Source organism: Schistocerca piceifrons, chromosome 6, assembly GCF_021461385.2.
Source record: "Schistocerca piceifrons isolate TAMUIC-IGC-003096 chromosome 6, iqSchPice1.1, whole genome shotgun sequence".
NCBI classification, from domain to species: Eukaryota; Metazoa; Arthropoda; class Insecta; order Orthoptera; family Acrididae; genus Schistocerca; species Schistocerca piceifrons.
The window spans coordinates 180816919-180840373 of NC_060143.1; the positions used below are offsets into that span (position 1 = coordinate 180816919).

At 43.7% G+C, this 23455-nt stretch overlaps 1 protein-coding gene across 1 annotated transcript in view; it reads right to left on the bottom strand.

Moving 5' to 3' along the window:
- Positions 1-23455, bottom strand: part of LOC124803218 (leucine-rich repeat-containing protein 24-like) — a 66966-nt gene that overhangs the window by 12200 nt on the left and 31311 nt on the right. The window contains exon 3 of the mRNA XM_047264398.1: positions 17266-17449. Within this exon, the coding sequence (XP_047120354.1) occupies positions 17266-17449 (184 nt within the window). The remainder of the gene's footprint in view (positions 1-17265; positions 17450-23455) is intronic.

Genomic DNA, 23455 nt, shown 5'->3' on the forward strand with positions numbered 1-23455 from the left:
CCCTGGCCTGCACGTTCGCATGATATGTCGGCCACCGAACGTGCCTGAGACATGTAGTATGTAATAAGGCCAGGACAATCAGTTACGCTGCTGCTGTCGCACACGCAACTGCATTGAACGCTGCCAAGATGCCGTATAGAAGGCGGTGGAGGCGTCGCGCAAGACAGACAGTAAATAAGACCATAGAAGACGTCGAAATGTCAACAGCCGCCGCTGACAAGAAGAAAAATGCAATCAAATCTGTAGCCGCACACGCATTGCTAGATGGACCATCTGTGTTTTGTGGTTGCAGACTGAATTTCAGCATTGATTTGAATGACACATTTTCACATGGGAATGGCTGGTTAACAGTAGCAATTGTACGTGGTGGTACAGGTGTGTCAAACGTGTCTGGACTGGAAAGCTTTGTCGACAGAGACATCATAGCCTACAAAACATATCATCTTACTGAAAATGCTAATAAAGACTTCGGCAAATCAGCTTATATGTCCCCATCTTAGATAATTTCTTGTTCAAATCGTACAAAATTGTGTCGGAAAATAAACGAGTATTAAGAAATCATTTCAGCGGTAACTGACGTCTTCATTATATTTTCCTGAACTACTGTATATGTTTGACGTATTCCAATAATGAGCAATATGCTACCTATTTCAGAGTGTTATCGCTCCATCTTCACACATCCATTTAGTTATCTAGTCAATTAGCTACGGAATTCAGGTAGCAAAAAAGGAACTTTCTCAGAGAATGTATACCGTGCAACCTCACAACAGATGTACTAACTGGAAAGAATAATACTGACTGGAAAGAACGTCATTTATGTCTAGGTAGAGACAGTTTATTTCCGATAATAGTTTAATTAGGCGTGACAATCATATTTATATCTAACAGATTTCGTCGGAAACAAATGTGTTTGTATTTAACAATAACACTGTATTCATATATATTGCCGATCACCTGTCTTATAAAATGTCTGTTGACTTACATGCCTCTCAACACCGTTTGTTTGTCGGACATTCATAACTATCCTGACATCAGTGTATCTGTTGTCGTCTAGCACAATATAACTTCCTTGTGTATGGTGTATGATTTGATCGCTGAATTCCATAGCTAATTGAATGGATTGTAAAACCTATATCTGAAGATGGAGCTATGACACTCGGAAGTCTGTGACACTGCAGACGTAAACAGCAAACATGAAGCCAGCTGACTGGAAGACGTCATCCACATTTTATTAGTAAACTGAGATGGAGGCCCTAGATCTACACCTGGACGACAATGGATTACTTAAAATTACTAATCAGTTGGAAGTTACAGCGACACTGAAGTATTCATGCGAGTTTCGTCCGAAACAGAGTTTTCTACTTACTAGCTATCGTCTCTTTTACTGTGATCACAGTATCCGCTAGAGACTACCTTGTGATCTACAATAATAATCGAGGCTTCGCACCGAATATTACATGTAGTTCACTAGTAACCAAAGTAGCGAATTATTTTTCATAGTGTGGCAACAAAACATCACCTTGGCTGTGGTTGGCTAGCCATTTCCGTGACTATTAAGTATCGCATGTTCCAACGTTCAGTACATCGCAACATGCAGTTTGATATAGTCTACGGTGGGTTATCGTAACTATGCTTTCGGGAGCGGCAGAGTAACATTCGATTTAGTGACGTTGTAGTAGCAGCCTTTGGGCGCAATTTTCCATACCACACAGATCATACACGAATCTGCCACTACCCATACTCTTTTCGTGTAACTGCCGCAACGCTCTGTCTCGATTTCAGTAGAACTCCACTGAATCCTAGGGTTAAAGCGAAATAAAATAAATGGTTACAGCAAAGGGGAAACCTGACTTATTACACTAGGAGTCAATGCGGGACCCATTGTGCTCTATCTTGAGGTGTGTAATAAATTGCAAAAGAATGGAAACCGCCCAAAAAATGATTTAAAACAATGCCAGTTCCCTGTTAATTATAACTTGTAAGATGATCCTTTCATTTCAATAGTTTTTGAAACTACAGGATAAGGTGACAACTGAAATTGTTAGTAACACTCCAATGCGGACAGCAGCGTTCAGTTATAAGAAACAAACATTTATTATGGAAAGTGTTCCTCAGTAAACTGCGAAGGGAGGACTTCGGAAACATCTGACTCTCTGTAGTCAATTGCGCCTTGTAAAGCGAAGCTTTTGGACACTGGCAAAGACCACGCACCATGTTCAGTACTCGCTATTGCAGTCTCGGTCATCCTGTTAACGTGAGAAAGTTTTATGTAACCGCAGCAGCAAGTACATTTTCCAAATTGTGTGGTTCCTAGGCGCTGTATCCAACTTCTGTCATCTCTAACAAACTGTGGTGCTTGGCACTGACCCTTGACATTTCATCCGGACTACAGTGAACGTCAAACACTTTAAAACAGATCTGTTATGTTAGAGAGGCATTCAGAGAGGAATAGCGTTATGAAGTTACCGGTGGATGAGCTCGAAAAATTACACATGCGTACTTCAAAACGTGTGCATCAAACATAATATAAGAGGCAGCTTATTCGCACGTAATCAGCCTTTCAGTAACTGACAATAGTCATAATCTTTCTCTTTTTTCTGTATCTAAAGCTAATTTTTCTACTGTGTTGTCTACAGACGCATGATACGATTCTAATCCCAGTCGACAAGTAAATGCATGATGTGTTTTTTTATTAAAAGTGTTGTAAAAAATTTAAGGAAAGAATTATTTTCAACAAGGACATAGACCTACAATTTGTTTCATAAAGAAAGACCTGATTTCGACAATTTATATTTATTGATGGACACATGTTACAAAAGAATCCACATTACAAAAGATCACAAATTAATGTAAAAAAAATCATACATTGTTATTTTCTATGTCAGTGACATTACCCGTACGAGTACAACCAATACCCATAGCTAAATCTTTCTGAACCTGTATATGGGATTGCTTCATGGACAGAAATCTGTTTTTGAGCTAATGGAGGGACGAAAGAACATTCCTTCATGCATTCTTACATAGAAAAGATGTATTGGTTCTTGTCTGTAAATACTGAATGTCGAGGATCTAGGGATGTCTCAGGATTATACGTACCCTACGAAGTGCTGAGGCAGTACATAGTAGCGATATTATCGTGACTTACTTGAGATTGACTAACTGAATACTTAATACTTTTTTAATACATTTAACAAGCACTTAGGGAAACGTTTGTAATATCGCTTCTTTTCTTCAGTTGGGGTGCTACATATATTGTAGTGTTTGCGCAAAGGATGGTTAAAAATCACGTAAATACCATACCCGTCAAGTTGTACCAGATCGGTGGTTGTTAATCAGTCACATGGATGATATTTGTGTCACCCAACTGCTTGTCTCGCAAACTACAGTACTGTGCGTTAAGCTATACCAACATTAGGCCTATTGCAGGTACGTCTACTGGACATACATTGCCTCTAAATTTAAATCGTTGCTTACCTAGAAAATTGGTGGGTTGTTTCTCCTTCGCCGGCAAAGTTAGATTATAAACTACACTCCTCGAAATTGAAATAAGAACACCGTGAATTCATTGTCCCAGGAAGGGGAAACTTTATTGACACATTCCTGGGGTCAGATACATCACATGATCACACTGACAGAACCACAGGCACATAGACACAGGCAACAGAGCATGCACAATGTCGGCACTAGTACAGTGTATATCCACCTTTCGCAGCAATGCAGGCTGCTATTCTCCCATGGAGACGATCGTAGAGATGCTGGATGTAGTCCTGTGGAACGGCTTGCCATACCATTTCCACCTGGCGCCTCAGTTGGACCAGCGTTCGTGCTGGACGTGCAGACCGCGTGAGACGACGCTTCATCCAGTCCCAAACATGCTCAATGGGGGACAGATCCGGAGATCTTGCTGGCCAGGGTAGTTGACTTACACCTTCTAGAGCACGTTGGGTGGCACGGAATACATGCGGACGTGCATTGTCCTGTTGGAACAGCAAGTTCCCTTGCCGGTCTAGGAATGGTAGAACGATGGGTTCGATGACGGTTAGGATGTACCGTGCACTATTCAGTGTCCCCTCGACGATGACCAGTGGTGTACGGCCAGTGTAGGAGATCGCTCCCCACACCATGATGCCGGGTGTTGGCCCTGTGTGCCTCGGTCGTATGCAGTCCTGATTGTGGCGCTCACCTGCACGGCGCCAAACACGCATACGACCATCATTGGCACCAAGGCAGAAGCGACTCTCATCGCTGAAGACGACACGTCTCCATTCGTCCCTCCATTCACGCCTGTCGCGACACCACTGGAGGCGGGCTGCACGATGTTGGGGCGTGAGCGGAAGACGGCCTAACGGTGTGCGGGACCGTAGCCCAGCTTCATGGAGACGGTTGCGAATGGTCCTCGCCGATACCCCAGGAGCAACAGTGTCCCTAATTTGCTGGGAAGTGGCGGTGCGGTCCCCTACGGCACTGCGTAGGATCCTACGGTCTTGGCGTGCATCCGTGCGTCGCTGCGGTCCGGTCCCAGGTCGACGGGCACGTGCACATTCCGCCGACCACTGGCGACAACATCGATGTACTGTGGAGACCTCACGCCCCACGTGTTGAGCAATTCGGCGGTACGTCCACCCGGCCTCCCGCATGCCCACTATACGCCCTCGCTCAAAGTCCGTCAACTGCACATACGGTTCACGTCCACGCTGTCGTGGCATGCTACCAGTGTTAAAGACTGCGATGGAGCTCCGTATGCCACGGCAAACTGGCTGACACTGACGGCGGCGGAGCACAAATGCTGCGCAGCTAGCGCCATTCGACGGCCAACACCGCGGTTCCTGGTGTGTCCGCTGTGCCGTGCGTGTGATCATTGCTTGTACAGCCCTCTCGCAGTGTCCGGAGCAAGTATGGTGGGTCTGACACACCGGTGTCAATGTGTTCTTTTTTCCATTTCCAGGAGTGTATTTCTTCCCACTGACTTTTTTCCACCTACTGATTTGAATTTAAATCGAACAGACAGCCTCTCAAGGTATCAGTTTCGATGTTCTGTATCAAAAGTCACGTTCTGAAAGCAACTCACAAACTCAGTTCTGAATGTACACTCCTGGAAATTGAAATAAGAACACCGTGAATTCATTGTCCCAGGAAGGGGAAACTTTATTGACACATTCCTGGGGTCAGATACATCACATGATCACACTGAAAGAACCACAGGCACATAGACACAGGCAACAGAGCATGCACAATGTCGGCATTAGTACAGTGTATATCCACCTTTCGCAGCAATGCAGGCTGCTATTCTCCCATGGAGACGATCGTAGAGATGCTGGATGTAGTCCTGTGGAACGGTTTGCCATGCCATTTCCACCTGGCGCCTCAGTTGGACCAGCGTTCGTGCTGGACGTGCAGACCGCGTGAGACGACGCTTCATCCAGTCCCAAACATACCCAGTGGGGGACAGATCCGGAGATCTTGCTGGCCAGGGTAGTTGACTTACACCTTCTAGAGCACGTTGGGTGGCAAGGGATACATGCGGACGTGCATTGTCCTGTTGGAACAGCAAGTTCCCTTGGCGGTCTAGGAATGGTAGAACGATGGGTTCGATGACGGTTTGGATGTACCGTGCACTATTCAGTGTCCCCTCGACGATCACCAGTGGTGTACGGCCAGTGTAGGAGATCGCTCCCCACACCATGATGCCGGGTGTTGGCCCTGTGTGCCTCGGTCGTATGCAGTCCTGAATGTGGCGCTCACCTGCACGGCGCCAAACACGCATACGACCATCAGTGGCACCAAGGCAGAAGCGACTCTCATCGCTGAAGACGACACGTCTCCATTCGTCCCTCCATTCACGCCTGTCGCGACACCACTGGAGGCGGGCTGCACGATGCTGGGGCGTGAGCGGAAGACGGCCTAACGGTGTGCGGGACCGTAGCCCAGCTTCATGGAGACGGTTGCGAATGGTCCTTGCCGATACCCCAGGAGCAACAGTGTCCCTAATTTGCTGGGAAGTGGCGGTGGTACGGTCCCCTACGGCACTGCGTAGGATCCTACGGTCTTGGCGTGTATCCGTGCGTCGCTGCGGTCCGGTCCCAGGTCGACGGGCACGTGCACCTTCCGCCGACCACTGGCGACAACATCGATGTACTGTGGAGACCTCACGCCCCACGTGTTGAGCAATTCGGCGGTACGTCCACCCGGCCTCCCGCATGCCCACTATACGCCCTCGCTCAAAGTCCGTCAACTGCACATACGGTTCAAGTCCACGCTGTCGCGGCATGCTACCAGTGTTAAAGACTGCGATGGAGCTCCGTATGCCACGGCAAACTGGCTGACACTGACGGCGGCGGTGTACAAATGCTGCGCAGCTAGCGCCATTCGACGGCCAACACCGCGGTTCCTGGTGTGTCCGCTGTGCCGTGCGTGTGATCATTGCTTGCACAGCCCTCTCGCAGTGTCCGGAGCAAGTATGGTGGGTCTGACACACCGGTGTCAATGTGTTCTTTTTTCCATTTCCAGGAGTGTAGTTGCTAATGTGAGAGTGCAATCATGACTTGCACCAAACCATCCGACTGGTTCCCTCTTTGTTGTTCAGTTGTTCACCGAGGCTGCACCTCTTGCATTTCGGTTCTTGAAAACTCGCTTGTGGCAACTAGATGTGTAACCAGCCATACTACACAAACTTTAATGTTTCCTGAATGAGATTGGAGACGAGATACTGGCAGAAGTAAAGCTGTGAGTACCGGGCGTGAGTCGTGCTTCGGTAGCTCAGATGGTAGAGCGCTTCCCCGCGAAAGGCAAAGGTCCCGAGTTCGAGTCTCGGTCGGGCACACAGTTTTAATCTGCCAGGAAGTTTAATGTTTCCTGGTTGTTGTCGACTAAATTATTACTATCCCGTTGACAGCGCATGAGAGACCTTGCTATTGGTTCGAATACTTCAATACCATGTGTTGTGTCGTCCGAACAAGACACAGCCAGGTAAAAAGAGCCACAGGCGCAATCATGCGAGCTGGTGCCAATTTCTCGAGTTCCACCAGCACCAAGGGCGTTGAGGATGAAGAATCGACTTCGCTTCGGGCAGTTGCTGGCGAGTACAATCCGCCAATGACCGGACGACAACGGACAGAAGCCTACTCGGAAGATAGGAGAGCAGCTCTCGCCCACTTGGTTATACATCAACGTCCAGGGCTGACATACAAGGGAATGGTCCATTAAGACATGTCGAAACCTACCTTGAAATTTTTACACAGAAATAAGACAACGAAAGAAATACACTGTTAGGAGTTTAGCTACTAAGACGCACTGCAAATATTGAAAAGAAATCTGAAAATTGCCAAATTCGTTGCGAGCCTGGCGGCGGTAGAAATGTAGATGTAAAGGACGTTTCAGCTTACTGTTCGCTGATAGTTTCTCTGGCACTACAGAACACAGTTACTATTCTCTTGAATTAACCACTCAAGTAACATCTATCACACACTATCAGTTGCTTTTTGCAGTATTACTAAGTACTGACAATACCGATAAAGCTGAATTAATATTTATTGTGCTTTCGTAAGGCATGCCTGCTAATTATACCTTTTTCTTCTTTAAGTTTCACAGTACTGTAGAATCCAATTAACGTTCTCAATTTAGCAGTGATGCAATGTGAAGAACGTGGTTTCCAGCCGAAATCACCTACTTCTCCTGAGGACGAGCATATGTGTCATTTGTTAGTTGATTTCCTTGACATTCATTCGAATGGTATCGCCATTTCTTTTGAAATCGGGGATATGATAGAAGAAACAGAAAATAACTGTGACGATTCCATGAACTAAGGTTTGGACGACGTCAGTTGTGCCAGTAAAAGTTCTGAAGAAGAATACCTTCCAAGCCTAAGAAAGCACTTACTACAACAGCTTTCAGTGACAAAGAAAAGTCGGTGAAATATTGGTTAAACGAGGGAGGGAAGATACGCTTGAAGCTACGCAGTGTGTAAACGCGTTTTTGCTTCCTAAAATCGTAGCGTGAACAGTACAAGTGAAGGAATAAATTACATGTATTAAGAAATATGCGCAAGAAGGAAACACGAGACCATCAGAATGAAAAACTGTTCTAAAGATTTAGAACTTCTCGGGGCATCTGGCATGAATATTGCTAATTTCCAGGCTTCGTCGACCTAGCTACGCAGGTTCAAGAAATGGTACAGAATAGGAAGTCTAAAAATTACCAAGCTTACGTCACGTAAACATGTACAGCGGCTGCCAGTGATTGACAATGCTGTAGAGAAATTCATAGATGACTAAAGACGAAACTTGCTGTTATCCCCGCAACTGCTGTTTACAACGATTTCATGAGAGAACTGCGTGCTCACAGCACCACAGCACTTTACCATTTTCGGCTGGAAAAATGATGGAGTCGGTTGGCCAATCAATGAAAGAAATGACACATTCATATACGATAAAGCCAGTGATACGTATGAGTGGTTTACCGTTAACGCAGCTGCATATCTGTCTTCAAGAACGGCAAGGCAAATTAGAACAAAAAAATTGCCTATCTAGTTGTAAAAATCTTGTAATCAAGTATCAAAATCTGGAAAAATGCAAAAGAATAATTTTCAACATTTCGTTCGAAACGTATTCCTACCTTCAGCAGAAATTAATTCATTGCTTTTGTTGAATTCACGGTCTGGACATAACAGCGCCTCTGTTTTTGTGGAGTACGACGAAAAATCTATAGATTTAATGTGGATTCCACCTGGAACTGCTAGTGCGATTCAACCTCTCGATAAAAAATTTTTTTGACAGTGGAAAGAATGTTTCAGGAAAACATCAGACAACATAATTTCCCATACCACTCTCTCATTTCAGGTTCATCAGCCTTACGAATTTGATCAGGTATACCTGGTATGCAGCGCAGTATGCAGAACAACGTCCGGGACCATTTCTGACTCCACCCCAGTTCTGCGTAAATAAAATGCCTGAGTGCATCAGGTTTTCCTTCGTACAGTACGCCTGGTTCAAGAACAAATGTTTGTTTTTGTCACCCAATAGACACTTCACATTTTTGTTACGACTACAGGGAATAAACAAGGAATTGTTTCACTGGTAGTCAAATGTACAACGTTCAAACATTATTATAAGGAATGGTCTAGAGGAATTGCTGTAAAATTTAGTACAACAAAGCACATTTCATTTCAACAAATTACAATTCCTCAATGGTGGAAGTCGTCTGTGACATCAAACTCTGCCATGATTTAATTTTCTCTGCTAGCGACATTCGTCACAATTACATGTGCAAAAATTGCCAGAATTACATGTGCAAGAATTGAACTGCGGATATGAAGTTATTCAAAAAATGTTTGTATAGTTTAATCTAGAAAACAAGCTAACGAGCTGGAGCAAAAGGGAATTCTTTCTGGTGTAGCCGGTAGGCCTCTTGCGGGTCTTTCAATTGGACTCCTATGCAGCTACCTTCCCCAGTTACCTAACCGGAAATTGTAAACCTGCAGCTTAACGTGGAATCCGAACCACATGTCTTTAGTGGCCACTCCAACATCTGTGAGAAGTGAATGCGGTTAAAAATCATAGTGAAAAAGTTGTGGTCGGGACGGGATTTGATCGCACGCTCTCTGGATCACGAAGCTTGCCCTTTGCCGCTGGACAATTTTTGTTTTAGAGCAAACAAAAACTAAAAAGAGGATGACCATTAGACCTTACACACCCAGTGGAAACGCTAGCTGTGTGACATCTTGATATGATTCCCGACGTCAGTAATTAGTGTTCTGTTTATACATTTCCCCTCAATGGTAATGAGAAGCCAAGGAAAAATGGCAGCCGACATACTAGGTACATTTTGGACCAGTGCTAAGGAGAGATAGCGTTGCAATTCCGTGTAGAGTGATTCGCCGAGTCGCACGCTACGCGGGTAGGGCTGTACAAAACGTTATTATAAGCTGCCCTTAGCGTGGCAAAAATGTGTAACTTCAATATTTCTTACAAAATACTTGCTATGCCTCTTAGCAGCTAAGATTTTGGCAGCATATTTCTTTCGTTGTTTTTTCACGTAAAGAATTTCAGGTTAGGTTTGGCCATGTCTTGTAGGCCCATTCCCTTGTTAGACAGTGATCTCTTAAAATGAACACACAGTCGTTATAAATTGCATTTGCTATGTAATGTGAAGTTTACCTATAATTATCTGCACTAAGCAATTGAGGTCCTCTTTGTGTTATATTACTAGCAGTGTTCTAGACTTTATATTTCAACTAAGTAAGTAGATCTTTCAATTCATTTGTATGACGTTGTTACTAATTTGATGGAGTGTTGTAAAAGCTTCGTTCTCCTATCCTGTTACATGATCTGGGGATATAGCTGTGTAATAGAGGTAGGGAGAAATTCTCTTAGCGATGGACTGCTCCGAAAGCCGTTTCAGGAGCTCACAAACTCGATCTCCACAGAAGCAGCAACGAGGCCTTTACAAAACTGGCGACGAGGGTTTACCAAACCATGTACGTGATCGTTGACGCTGACTTGACGGACGTCACGTGGCTTCACTGGACGTTCGCACTCTTGAGGTGGAAATAAAGGCAACTGAGTGGTTGGCAGCACGATACCCTCTTTGCTCTAGATGTGTGGCAAATATGGGAACATTGTCCTGGTTGAGAATTTAAATAACTTGGTGAGACGAAACTTCCTGGCAGATTAAAACTGTGTGTCGGACCGAGACTCGAACTCGGGACTTTTGCCTTTCGCGGGCAAGTGCTCTACCAACTGAGCTACCCAAGCACGACTCACGTCCCGTCCTCACAGTTTACTTCTGCCAGTACCTCGTCTCCTACCTTCCAAACTTTACAGTAGCTCTCCTGCAAACCTTGCAGAACTAGCACTCCTGAAAGAAAGGATATTTCGGAGACATTGCTTAACCACAGCCTGGGAGATGTTTCTAGAACGAAATTTTCACTCTACAGCGGAGTGTGCGCTGATATGAAAGTTTCATATCAGCGCACACTCCGCTGTAGAGTGAAAATTTCATTCTATAAACTCAGTGAGATGAATATTTTAAGATTTCGAGCATACTTCTACTCATATTTGTAGGCAGGATAGTCAATGTAGAAGTTAGAAAATTAATGAAGACTTTCAGAACTACAAAAAATTGAAACTACTGAGCTGCTGTGCTGCTAGAGACTTTCCAGAAGGAATAACTGCTTTAGTAGTTCAGGACCGTCGCGTTACAGTGTGTGTGTCATGTGTAATATACATTTTTTTAGATTTTTATCTCCATTTTTACAGTCACCCCCTTCTGTACGCTCTTTTCCATAATGTTCCCCTTTTTATATAGATGTTCAGCTATATTGTCCACTTCATGTTATTTGAAATGTCTTCCTGTTATGTACTTACTGTCTCTCGGCTGAAGAGCAGAGCCTATGCTGTTGCCAGCCCTTCCAAGAGGGTAATTCAAATTCAGTAATGCGAAAAAACCAGCAACACGTCAGTAAGCACCTGAAGATGACAAGTGGTCTTGTTGAAATATTTTGCAGCTTTCGCAACTTTATCCGACGCGACGACCGTGAACCAACGAAGCTCATGAACTGTTGAAACTTTCAGCGTACCAACTTGTTGGCCGCAATTCAGAAGTCCACAATATGACCGACGTTGTGCCACAGTGTAAAAATATGTATGTATTTGATGCTCTCGCTAAAAAGTCAGTCAGCCCTATTTAACTGAGCAAGACTGGCACACCTTAAGGCAATCTGTCTCTTCATAGATATTCTGTCTTTTCAGACTGGTGCTACCAGTGCGAATGTGTTGCGCCATCTGGGGGAATAATCCATAGATACAGACAAGTAGCACATTTGATGGCAATCAACCTCTTTCTCCTTTTTTTCTTTCTTTTTTTTTCAAATACGCAACACACAGTTCCTTTTGCGGAGCGGGTGTTATCGTACTTTATACTGTAGATATAGAAACGATAAATGCACAGACTGGCATCTAAGGGCGTTTCTCTAACACTGAAGGCTACGGTCGATCTATCGACACATTCTTCCTTCCCTGAGTGCTCTTTATTTCGTAATTTATAATGATCTAGGGACAGGTCACAGAGCACTTGTAATTACATAATAAAACATGGACAAATAGCACGCTAGAAAACGTTTAAGTTTTATAAAGATTTTTCAGTTTGCTTCCATTTTTACCATGTATCCACTTATGGTTAAAATGACGTCATTCCTCGTGAAATACTTCTTCTTCATCTTGGACAGTTTCCAGCCACTGGCTGGGTCTGTCGGGAACACATGCCTCTCCATCGTGTTCTGTCTTTCCACCATTCCCCCTCTTCCACCTTCGTCCAGTTCTCTCCTCTTCTCGTCACACATTCCTTCACTCCCTTCACCCATCTATCTCTTGGTCTTCCTCTGGGCCTCTTCCCCTCCAGTTGCAGATCAAACATCCTCTTTGGAACTCTTCCCTCATCCATATTCTTCATGTGTCCATACCACTGCAGTCTTGATTTTTCTATCCTGTCCTGTACTGGTTCCTCCTTTAGTCTTTCCCTCACATACACATTTCGCAATCTGTCTCGTCTTGTTACACCCAACCTGCTCCTCTGGAACTTCATTTCACTAGCCTGTATTCTACTTTTGTCGCTTTTGTGCATTACCCATGTCTCACTTCCGTATGCCAATATGGGGACAAAGTAGGTTCGGTATATAATTCCCTTGGGTTTCTGTGGCACCTCCTTGCTCCAAATAAGCCCCCTAATGCATTTGTAGAACTGCCCTGCTTTTCTGCACCTTTCATTTATTTCCAATGCGTTTCCCCCCTTACTTTCAATCACGCTTCCCAGGTACTTGAAGTTCTCTACCACTTGTAGTTTTTCCCCTCCACAAGTTATATCCACATTTGGCCTATTCGTCTTCCTTGTTGTGACAATTATTTCACTTTTCTCTGCAGAGAAATGCATTCCATATTGTGCTGCCGTTGCCTCCCATGCATCTAACTGCTCTTGCACCTCCTTCTCGCAATTTCCCCATAACATCAGGTCATCGGCAAAAAGCACTGCTTTCATTTTATGATCTCCAATTGCATCTGACACTTGCTGTAGGATTTCATCCATAACAATAATAAACAATAAAGGCGAAAGTGCACTTCCCTGTCGCAGCCCATTTTCCAGCTTGAACCATGCAGTACGTTCCCTCCCCACTTTCACACAACTCTCACTTCCCTCATACATTTTTCTGACTTTTCGTGTTATCTCTTCATCTATCCCTTTTGCGTTCAGCACATCCCAGAGCTTGTCCCTACAGATACTGTCATATGCCTTCTCAATATCTAAAAAGGCCATGATTAAGTCCTTCCCGTACTCATAGTGCCTTTCCTGCAGTTGCCTTACCGCAAATATTAGGTCCGTTGTTGATCTTCCCGGTCTGAAACCGTACTGCTCCTCTTGCAGTCTACTTTCAATACTGCTTCTTATTCTCTTCTCCAGGATCTTTTCATAGATTTTTCCACAGTGGCATAGCAGGGTGATTCCTCTGTAGTTCTCACATCTCCTTTTATCCCCTTTCTTGAAGATCGGGACTATAATTCCTTTCTTCCAATCCTCAGGAATTCTGTTCTCCTTCCACACCACCCTCAGCACTCTGTATAGCCACTGGGTTCCTACTTCTTCTGCTGCTCGTATCATATCCACTGTTACTTCGTCCCAACCTGGTGCCTTGCCCCCTTTCATCCTCTTTATGGCTTCTTCCACTTCATTCCAAGTTAGATCATCAATTTCCCCACTATTATCATCGTCTGCTGCCTTAGGCTCTCCATCGCTGTTAGTTACCTGCTTGGCGGCATTCAACAGATCTTCAAAGTACTCCTTCCAAATCTTTTTGAGCTCATGCATTTCCTCCACAACTCTTCCATTATTATCCATGATCCTCAGGCACTCGCTTCTGCCGTTCCTCTTATTTCTTACCATGGTGTAAAGTACTTTTTTGTTCCCTTCACTGTCCTCTTCTAACATTCTTGTCCATTTTTCCATCCACTTCTTCTTCTCCGCCCTTACTATGGTCTGTGCCGCTTTCTTGCTTTCCTTGTATTTTACCCTAGCTTCCTCTGTTCGGGTCTGGAACCATTCTCTGAAGGCTTTGTTCTTTCGAAGTACTGCCTCTTTACATATGTTGTTCCACCATGGGGTTTCCTTACTTCTCCTCTTTGTGCTAGTTCTTCCGCACACAATCTCAGCTGCCTCAACTAGGGCCCTCTTAAAATCTCCCCATTCTTCTTCCACTGTTCTCTGATCTTCCTTTGGCAGCTTCTTCCTGATCAGTGTCTGGTACTGGGTCCTCCGTTCATCCTCTTTCAGCATCCATGTCTTCAACCTTTTCTCCTGTATATCTGTTGCCCTCCTATCTTTTTTCTCTCTCAGGGTGGCTACCAACAGCCGATGGTCACCGTCTAAGGCCTCAGATGGAATGACCTTAACATCTGTGAGGCTGCTCATCATCTGCCTATCCACTAGTACATAGTCTACTACTGAAGTTTGGGACCAGTCCCCACTGTACCAAGTTATTTTGTGACTACTTATCTTCTTGTACCAGGAATTTGCGATCGTCAGCCCATTCCTCTTGCAGAATTCCAGCAACAATTTTCCTTCTCTATTTCGGTTCCCCCAGCCCTCTGGTCCCATTATCTCCTCGAATCCTTTCCTGTCTGTGCCAACATGTGCATTGAGGTCCCCTATTATAATCTGATTACCTCCATTTAGCTGCTTTTGCATGTCATCTTCAAATTCCTCCTCCTTTTTTGTACACCCCACCTGTGGGGCATATGCTTGGATGATTTCAATGCTTTTTCCTTTCACTCGTACTCTGGCTTTTATCATTCGATCATTGATACCTTCCACCTCCTCCTGCAGACCCTCTTTGACCACTATTGCCACTCCATTTCTTCCCCTCTCATTCCCTATCCAGTACAGTTTACATCCTTTACTTAGTGGTTTTTCACCAACTCCTCTCCACCTAGTCTCAGCAAGTCCCAAGATGTCCAATTTCCTCCTTTCCATCATTTTTACAATTTCTTCTAACTTCCCAGTTAGAGTCCTTACGTTTAAGGTGCCCAGTCGTAAACCATCTCGTAATCCTTTTCCATTGCTTGGTCGGTTTCCTTTAAATCCGTTCCGTGATCCAAGGCATGTTCCCTTTTTAAAAGCAGTTGATTTATCCACTACTGGCTTGCTAGGCCTATCGCAGCTTCACCAGAGCCCCGTTAGCCGTCACGTTTCAGGATTCCCATAGAGCCTTCTCAGCTACCGTAGCGGTCCTGGGGCACACGAAGTCCCCGCTGTACATCGCCCCTATAGGCAGTCCCCTACTTTGTGCCGTTGCCCATCTCCCACGACTTGGACGAGGGGTTGGACTTATGGGAGACCCTCGTGAAATACATAGTCTTAAAATTTGGTGTACATCCTGTCACACAAGGAATGTTACTAATGTCAGGCCAAGCAAATGTAGATTGGAAATGGGAAAAGCTGACACTGCGAAAATGTGAAAATGTAAGAAAACAGAAGCATACAATGAAGGATTCAAATTGCAAACAGCGTTATTCGAAGGAATGCAATTTATGACAGCTTTACATCATTTGTAACGTCTGACAGAAGACGCATTGCAAAATTTATAACAAGTTTGCATGTAAAAAGTAATAACATAAAAATTTATTTAAAGATGTAACTCCCATGCTTCACTTCCAAAGAATCACTGAATTTGTGGGCCATCACCTCACATATTTCTGAACACTACCAAGGAATACAGCGTTAACATCACTGGCACAACAAGAAATAAAATTGGCTCTGTTTAAATCAGCTGCCGTCCTTTTCTTCAGCTTTTAATTTGTTGGTCGGTGGAAGTCGAGGAATATTCCCTGGAATGTGAAGACCATGCTGTTCGGAACCCAAAATTAAACGATTTTTTTATTATTTCACTGTGGTGCACAACATCTAATTAAATTCAGAGTTCAACTTAGCCCTTAGCCTACATTGTGTTGTGGCGGCTGCTTTTGAGCAAAGCATTTCCTTTCCAGAATGAGATATTCACTCGGCAGCGGAGTGTGTGCTGATATGAAACTTCCTCCAGTCAGATTAAAACTGTATGCTGGACCGAGACTTCAACTCGGGACGTTTGCCTTTCGGGGGCAAGTGCTCTAACATCTCAGTTTTTTTTTTTTTTTTTTTTTTTTTTTTTTTTTTTTTTTTTTTTTTTTTTTTTTTTTTTTTTACAGTGGGCAGCTAACCCTCTGACCGAACACGCTGAGCTACCGTGGCGGCACGTATTGATGTTGATGTTATTAGTCGGTTAATATCATCTTAATATTTGAGCGTTTTGTCACCCAGGGTGGTCCACGTTGCACCGATGGAGACAACACGCTCAAGTCCATCTGAGCTACCCAAGCACGACTCACGCCCCGTCCCCACAGCTTCACTTCTGCCAATAACTCGTCTCCTACCTCCCAAATATTACAGAAACTCTCCTGCGAACCTTGCAGAACTAGCACTCCTGAAAGAAAGGATGTTGCGGAGACATGGCTTAGCCACAGCCTGGGGGATGTTTCCAGAATGAGATTTTCACTCTGCAGCGGAGTGTGCGCTGATATGAAACTTCCTGGCAGATTAAAACTGTGTGCCGGACCGAGACTCGAAATCGTGACCTTTGCCTTTCGCGGGCGGGTGCTCTATCACTTGCCCGCGAAAAGCAAAGGTCCCGAATTCCAGTCTCGGTCCAGCACACAGTTTTAATCTGCCAGGAAGTTTCAGCATTTCCTTTGTTTCTTATATATGGCTTTCTTTGACTTGTAGCTCATCAATCTTCTTTATGTTTCTAATCACGCCTGTCCTTTGCATCAAAACACTGAACACAAAAGTATCACGTCGGTGGTAACGAAAATGACGTAAACTTGAGAAAAACTGTTTATTACATGTTTGCACTGCAGTTACAACCGTGCGGCGATTCAACATTGGTTGTGTCATGAACAAAGCAATTTACCTGTGCCAAAGGTAGTGGAGATGTTTCATAGTACAAGCAGGCTCATCTGGTACGTCCAACGTACCTCAAATTATTAGCCATGGCAAGTAGAGCCGAAGTTGCACGTTGCAGTACAGGCTTAAAACGAGGTATCAACAGTTACAAGACAGCAACAATACTGGCAACTGCGATGCGTTTGCACCGTGTGGCGCACTGACCTGCTGTGCGGCAGCGTGCGGTACATGAAGGGGTGGTGCGGGGGCGGCACGGCGGCGGCGTGCGGGGGCGGTGGAGGCACGCGCGGCAGCCCGAAGTCCAGCGGGTAGCCGTCCGGGTCGTGGTAGGGGTCGAGCGCGCCTGGTGACGGGTGCACGTCCGCGGTGTGGTGCTGGTGGGGGTGGCCGTGGCCGTGCGGCAGCTGGTGGTGGCGCAGCGGGTGCAGCGGCACCACGTTCTCCATCGCCTCCTGGTAGCTGCCGCTCTCGCCTGCACACGTCCCTGTCCACGTTAGGGGTTACCTTCACGGATAGCGTCTAAAGCTAAAGTCAAAACTACTGTTCTTGCATTGCCAGTGTGTGACTAAACACTTGGTATTTTTGACAGTGAAATGGGGAATTCGTGGTAACTATTGTTTATGGGACAGGTGACTGACTAACAATGCAAGTAACTCCAGAAAATAACGGTAGCCATCACAGCTGGTGAAGTAAAATCCCGGCTGAAAGACGTAGGTATTAAGTATTAAGCAGGGCTGACAAAAACATATCCCCCCCCCCCCCCCAGTAGACCTCAAACTAACATCGCTTCTAGCCTCAATGATGAAGTCAGTTTGGCGAGGGAGAGTCTGCAATATCATGGTATATTGATAATTTTTACTTATGGACCGTCTGACAGCAACTGAATAAAACACAATTTTAGTGCCATACTTGTTTCGCCTTTATTTTCTGCAAGGCATCATCAGTGGCAGGTTGCGTGGACAATTTCTTACATATTATGCTCCTGTTGCATTTTTGTGTTGTTCTTCTTATGAATGCCAATTTGCGGTTTTTTCCACATTCCACAGCACTATGAACAGAACTCTTGTTTCAATGCAATGTCCATAAGTAAAAATTATCAATATACCGTGATATTACACGCAACTGAGGAAGACAGGACTACAGAAGTTGGAGAGTCTGCAAGTTTATCCAAGTAGGCCACATCTAAGTTAAGGCGCTCATAGCAGATTTGGTCTTGTCCAGGTACCAACGTTAGGTGTTGTTGATTGCTGCTTTTGATCTATTGTTATACGAGGGCTATTCGGAAAGTAAGGAACGATAGGTCGCGAAATGGAAACCACAGTGAAAATCAAAACTGTTTTACTTACAACGGTTAGCTACACCTTCCAGTTACTTCTCTACAAAGTCGCCACTCAGACATCTGTCATAGCGGTTTGCCAACTTTTAAATTTCCTCGTTATATAAGACAGCCGCCTGTGCTTTTCGACAGTTTTCTACTCTAGAGTGCAGCCAGCGGTGCATCTGAGCAGAGATGAACCACAGGGGTAGCCAATTACGGGCTGTATTGTGGCTGATCAAACACTTCCCATAAAAAACGCTGCATGAGCACCTTCATTCAGGAGAAATCTTCCGCCAGGCCCTCATGCTTGGCGGGAGGCTCTAATTTCTAGACATCTTTACGTTCTCTCTGTGATCTTAGAACTGAAAAGAGCGACATGATGCGATCGACGGGAGCGCCTAACGCATCTGTGCAAAGCTACATCAGATTTTCACTGTATTTTTCAATTCGCAACCGATAGTTCCTTACTTTCCGAATAAACCTCGTAAGTAGTCAGACATTTCTATGGGATTAACATCAGGTTATTTGGTGAGCCACTGAAGATGCGATAACTTACCAAAGATTTGGGTTAAATCAGTAACGTACACTTTGCAGACCCGTCGAAATCTTGGAAGTCAAAAGTGTTCGCAGAACACATCGTGAAGACACAGAACAGAGAGTAACTGATGGTCACTGATAATGTCGAAATAAACATGGGTGAGCTCGTATCGAGGTACAAAAAACACCTCCAAAAAGTGACAGAAACACCTGTGGACTGAACAGTAACCTTTCACAACATGTTGGTTGAAGGACCGCATGGGCTACCATTGCTGTCGATGCCTTGCATCGATTGAAGAGACACGAAATCGTGACTCGTCGGACACATCTACAGGCGTTCAGTCAGTTGTGTGCAGTTTTTGTTTTGGCCTTTTGAATGAGAATGTACTCCTTAAAACGCCATTGTCAGCAATGTTCTTTGGCGAGACAGTAGAATCGAGACGTTTATCTCGAAATGTTCAGAATTTTTCTCGGAAACTAAATGATATAACCGACAACACGAGTTCCTGTCTCGTGCGAAACGGACCGTCAATGACAAGGCATAACACTTTTCTCCGGTCCCTGTCGGTTAGGATACTTTTACGACCACTGTTCTTATGCTGCGTTACATCGCTACGACTGGTACACAATTCTCTGTAGACTCGTTTGATAGTCTTCACTGGTACACCAACAAATTGAGCTAATTCAGTCACAATGTGATCATCGGCACGTCCAAATACAATAACTCTTTTCTACAATGTTTTCACGTCTTCATGCGCTTGTTCCATAAAACTGACTGGCACACGCTTATCACCTCTCTGCTACGACTTACATGGGCAGTGAAATACCATCTACAGTGCTAGAATGTAAAAAACGAGTTCTTTTAGGAGGGAACTAACAGTTATTCCGGTGGGTTCATGAAGGCTAAAGCTTAAGTTCTGCGTAACCCTCGCCGCTACGTACAGTAATGGAGGAATTCATCCGCTTAAACTTGTTTGAGATACCAGTTTTTCAGAAGGGTGGACGGGAGATTAATTACGGCATCTCGATGTCGAAGCACTCATTACAGAAGGATGGCAAGCTTCGTTTCGACGTTCGAGGGAGCTAAACCGACCGGTTTCTTTCCCATAGATTCATAAACATAAGACTGCCTTCAGAGAATGTTGGAAGGAACGTTCGTGGTGACACCTGAAGTATCATTATACAAACAGGATCTCGCACAGAAGAGGTTTCTGTTAGGCAAGATTCTAGTGAATCTCGATGACCGGATGACTTTCCGGTACAAGTTACTACACAAAGAATCTAACTAATACTTCAACAGAAATACGACTTCTTAGTCGAAATATAGGCTAATGAAAAACCTTGTCTAAAGGACTGCTTAAGATTTGTTGTTTTACAGTTAGGGTGAAGCCTAACATATCTCCCAGCGTACCTTATCAAATGCACTGTGACAAGGTGATACTATCTCTGCCAAATGAATCCACGCCAGCCAGTTAATTTGTCCTGAGGCCATCATAGCTTAAAGAAAAATTCAGAGAACTTGAATGCTGAGTTCATATGTTATCAATACATCTGCTTCAGCTCTTAGAGATTGTATGACGCTCTATCCACGCTGTATTTCTCGCTCCTGAATGGTTTTCATAAGACCACCGCAAAGCTGTTGTCATACCTAACGGAACCGTTTGGAGGTATATAACTAACACTACATTCTTAATGGATTGTATCCAGCAAATAAGTTATCCGCTATAGCATGACACTTATCTACTAAATCGGTGATAAAATTTTCAACAAATTTGTAATCAACTCTGAGGGATCTTCTTTACACAGCAACTAAGTTTGCGGCTACGGATTTTAATATAATTTATACAAATTCAGAAGAAAAGCTATTGGGAACAGCGGGTATAAGTAACGACACATAGTCCTGCGCTTTGAAATCGAAGGATTAAAGCTTAAGAATTGGTAGCGGTGAGCTGCAGGAAGACGTATGGACGTCGGGCATAACCTGGTCCGCAAGTTCCCGGCATAATCTGCAAGGTTAAAATTTACTGCACCTCGACGATAGCCTGTACGGATTGGAGGCAATAACACCCTGGCTGGAATTCTGTAAGTCACACCACCTTCACACCTGAGTGAAGTTCAGTGTTGTTTACTTATTTTGGGTTCTTGACATCCTAAGGCCAATCCTGTGTTACATAGTATTTGACGTGCTATAGTAACTTGCCTATGAGTGGTTGAGTACATGATCATCGGTTAGTGTATGGCTCCAGGCCATATGTCGTTCAAGTGTACGACCATTCCCTGTTATAAGTTTCATGGACGGAGTTAAATTATAGCATAGTTTGTGTGGGATGCCAAGCAACCTTTGTAGATGAGTATGCTTGAGTTATTGCATCAGATAGCGCCGATAATTTCGCTTCTAAGTTATAGTAACTTCAAGGAGTGTTAAACTTAGAACTTGTATCGGTAGTCCCCACTCATTGTGAAACTTGGCCGCTCGTTCCCTGTTCGCTGGGACAGCCCCTTGCTGTAGCTCTCAGCTTACATTGAATTTTGGGCAATTGTATTTTTATTAAGGGTCATTGTCAGCTTTCCTGCTGGTCTGTACCGGTTGGGACTTACATTTAAATCGCATGTACTCTCAACTGAACTTGTATTTTGAAGAACTGTAATTTTATTTATGGGTCATTTTCAATGTTCTGTTGAAGTGTCTCGTTTGGGATTTATATTTAAATTTTATACTTTTCCAGTTTGTCTGTTTTGGGGGACTGCGTATTTTATTGATTAAGGAATTTTCTGATTAAAGTTTATACATTGTTAAGCAGCCTTCCAACAGTCACAATCAGTGGCGTGACTTGCCATTCTCATATTTATTTGTGAGGTCCCACAGTGGTAATCACAGTTTGTTCGCGGATTTTCTTTCTTAGGAGAAGAACGGGTTCTACTTACTTTCCTTTGAATGGGATGTACATAGTCACAAAAGAAAAAAGTAATCTGTCAAGGCTAACTCTACATTTTGCAGATCAACAATTTATAGCATCTAATTCTTAATTTATCATCAAAATATAACACATCCGACTAAGGACCCACTCCACTATTGGTCAAAGGAAGCGACGAGATAGTATAAAAATTCTTAACAAACGGTAAACACCATATAGCAAATCAAAAATTTGGCATGTATGTTAAGCCACTTTGTGGAGCTAGATGCAAAGCGTGAAACAGAAACTTGATATGATGAACTGTTAAATAAAATGAGCGCAATAAAGATAAGAAAAGAAACTGTGTTAAAATTTTAAAAAACAATTTCCTTACCATATTTTATGCAAAGAAATGTGACATGGACATTAACAAAATTTAACACTTCAATACAAGAAATTTCGAAATGCATTTCTTGAGGCATCTTGTAGGATATAATCAGCATGATAAGGAAAGATATGATACAATGGGCACATTATTAACAATGTTCGTAATAGCAGAGGGAACAACCCGTCTTTAGAGTAACGAGAGGGAAGAGGTTTATCACGATTAGCCATGATAGATTACCAAAGTAATTTCACAATTGTAACTCACAGAGAAGAAGGAATTTAATACAACTGAAGACTAGATACAAAGATTTATCAAGGTCTTTACATAAAGGAGTCGTCCTGGAAGAAAAAGAAAAGTTCGATTAGGCAGGGGAATTTAGAGGAGTTAGTATTTGCATCGGTTCCACTTCATCGGTACACACGCAGATCGAACACGTTTAACAGGTTTTCGCATAATAACGACTGCCAGCACCCTCTGCGAACATAGACGAAATAAAAAAAAACTTTCTAGTATTCAGTTCAGTGCCACCCTTCAGGAGGGGAAAACATTTAACTGTAAGAAAGGGCTGATAGCAAAAACGGCGTGGGTCTACAGATGCCACGCTGATTAGTATGACACAGAAAATATGATAATTACAAAACCTAGTCAAACCAAGCTACGTCTATACATAAAAAATCGATTTGTCTTGCATTCTGGTAAAATAGATAACGTAATTCTAACATTTCCTGGACGATGAATATTCTGTACTGATCGCATTCATCACTTACCGGTGTCACCCTTACTATTCCATTCGCCATCACTAACTAGGGCGTTGTCGACGGGACGTTATACTGTAATTCAGTCCTTCCTTCCTTACGACATTCGATTGTTGCCTGTCTAAGATGAAAACTGAAGTTTGCCGAAAAAAGACCTGTTTATATTTGAGTTGCTCGCTCACAGTATCGATAATGTTAATCTCAAAGAAAAACGTATCACTGTGCACCAGAAGGAGGGGAAGTTTATTGGTCCAATTGATGGGGTTTTCTACATTTAAACTAAATTATTCAAATTTATTGTGATTCTAAATCAATAAATCGTTATCATAAGCTATGTCTGAGATCTCCATTTTCTTGTGAGGTTTTTTCATGATTGATCTCAATACATTACCACAGGAACCCACGGAACAACCGGACACATCGACTCTATGCAAAATCAAGTCAGGATTATCAAATTTTCGTATAATAGATGAAGTATTTAATCGAAATCTTTGTTCACGCTTGCGTTACGATAATACTTTAACCTACACAAATCTAGAATAGCTTCAACAGAATAATTGGCAGAGTTAAAATCACAAAGTAATAA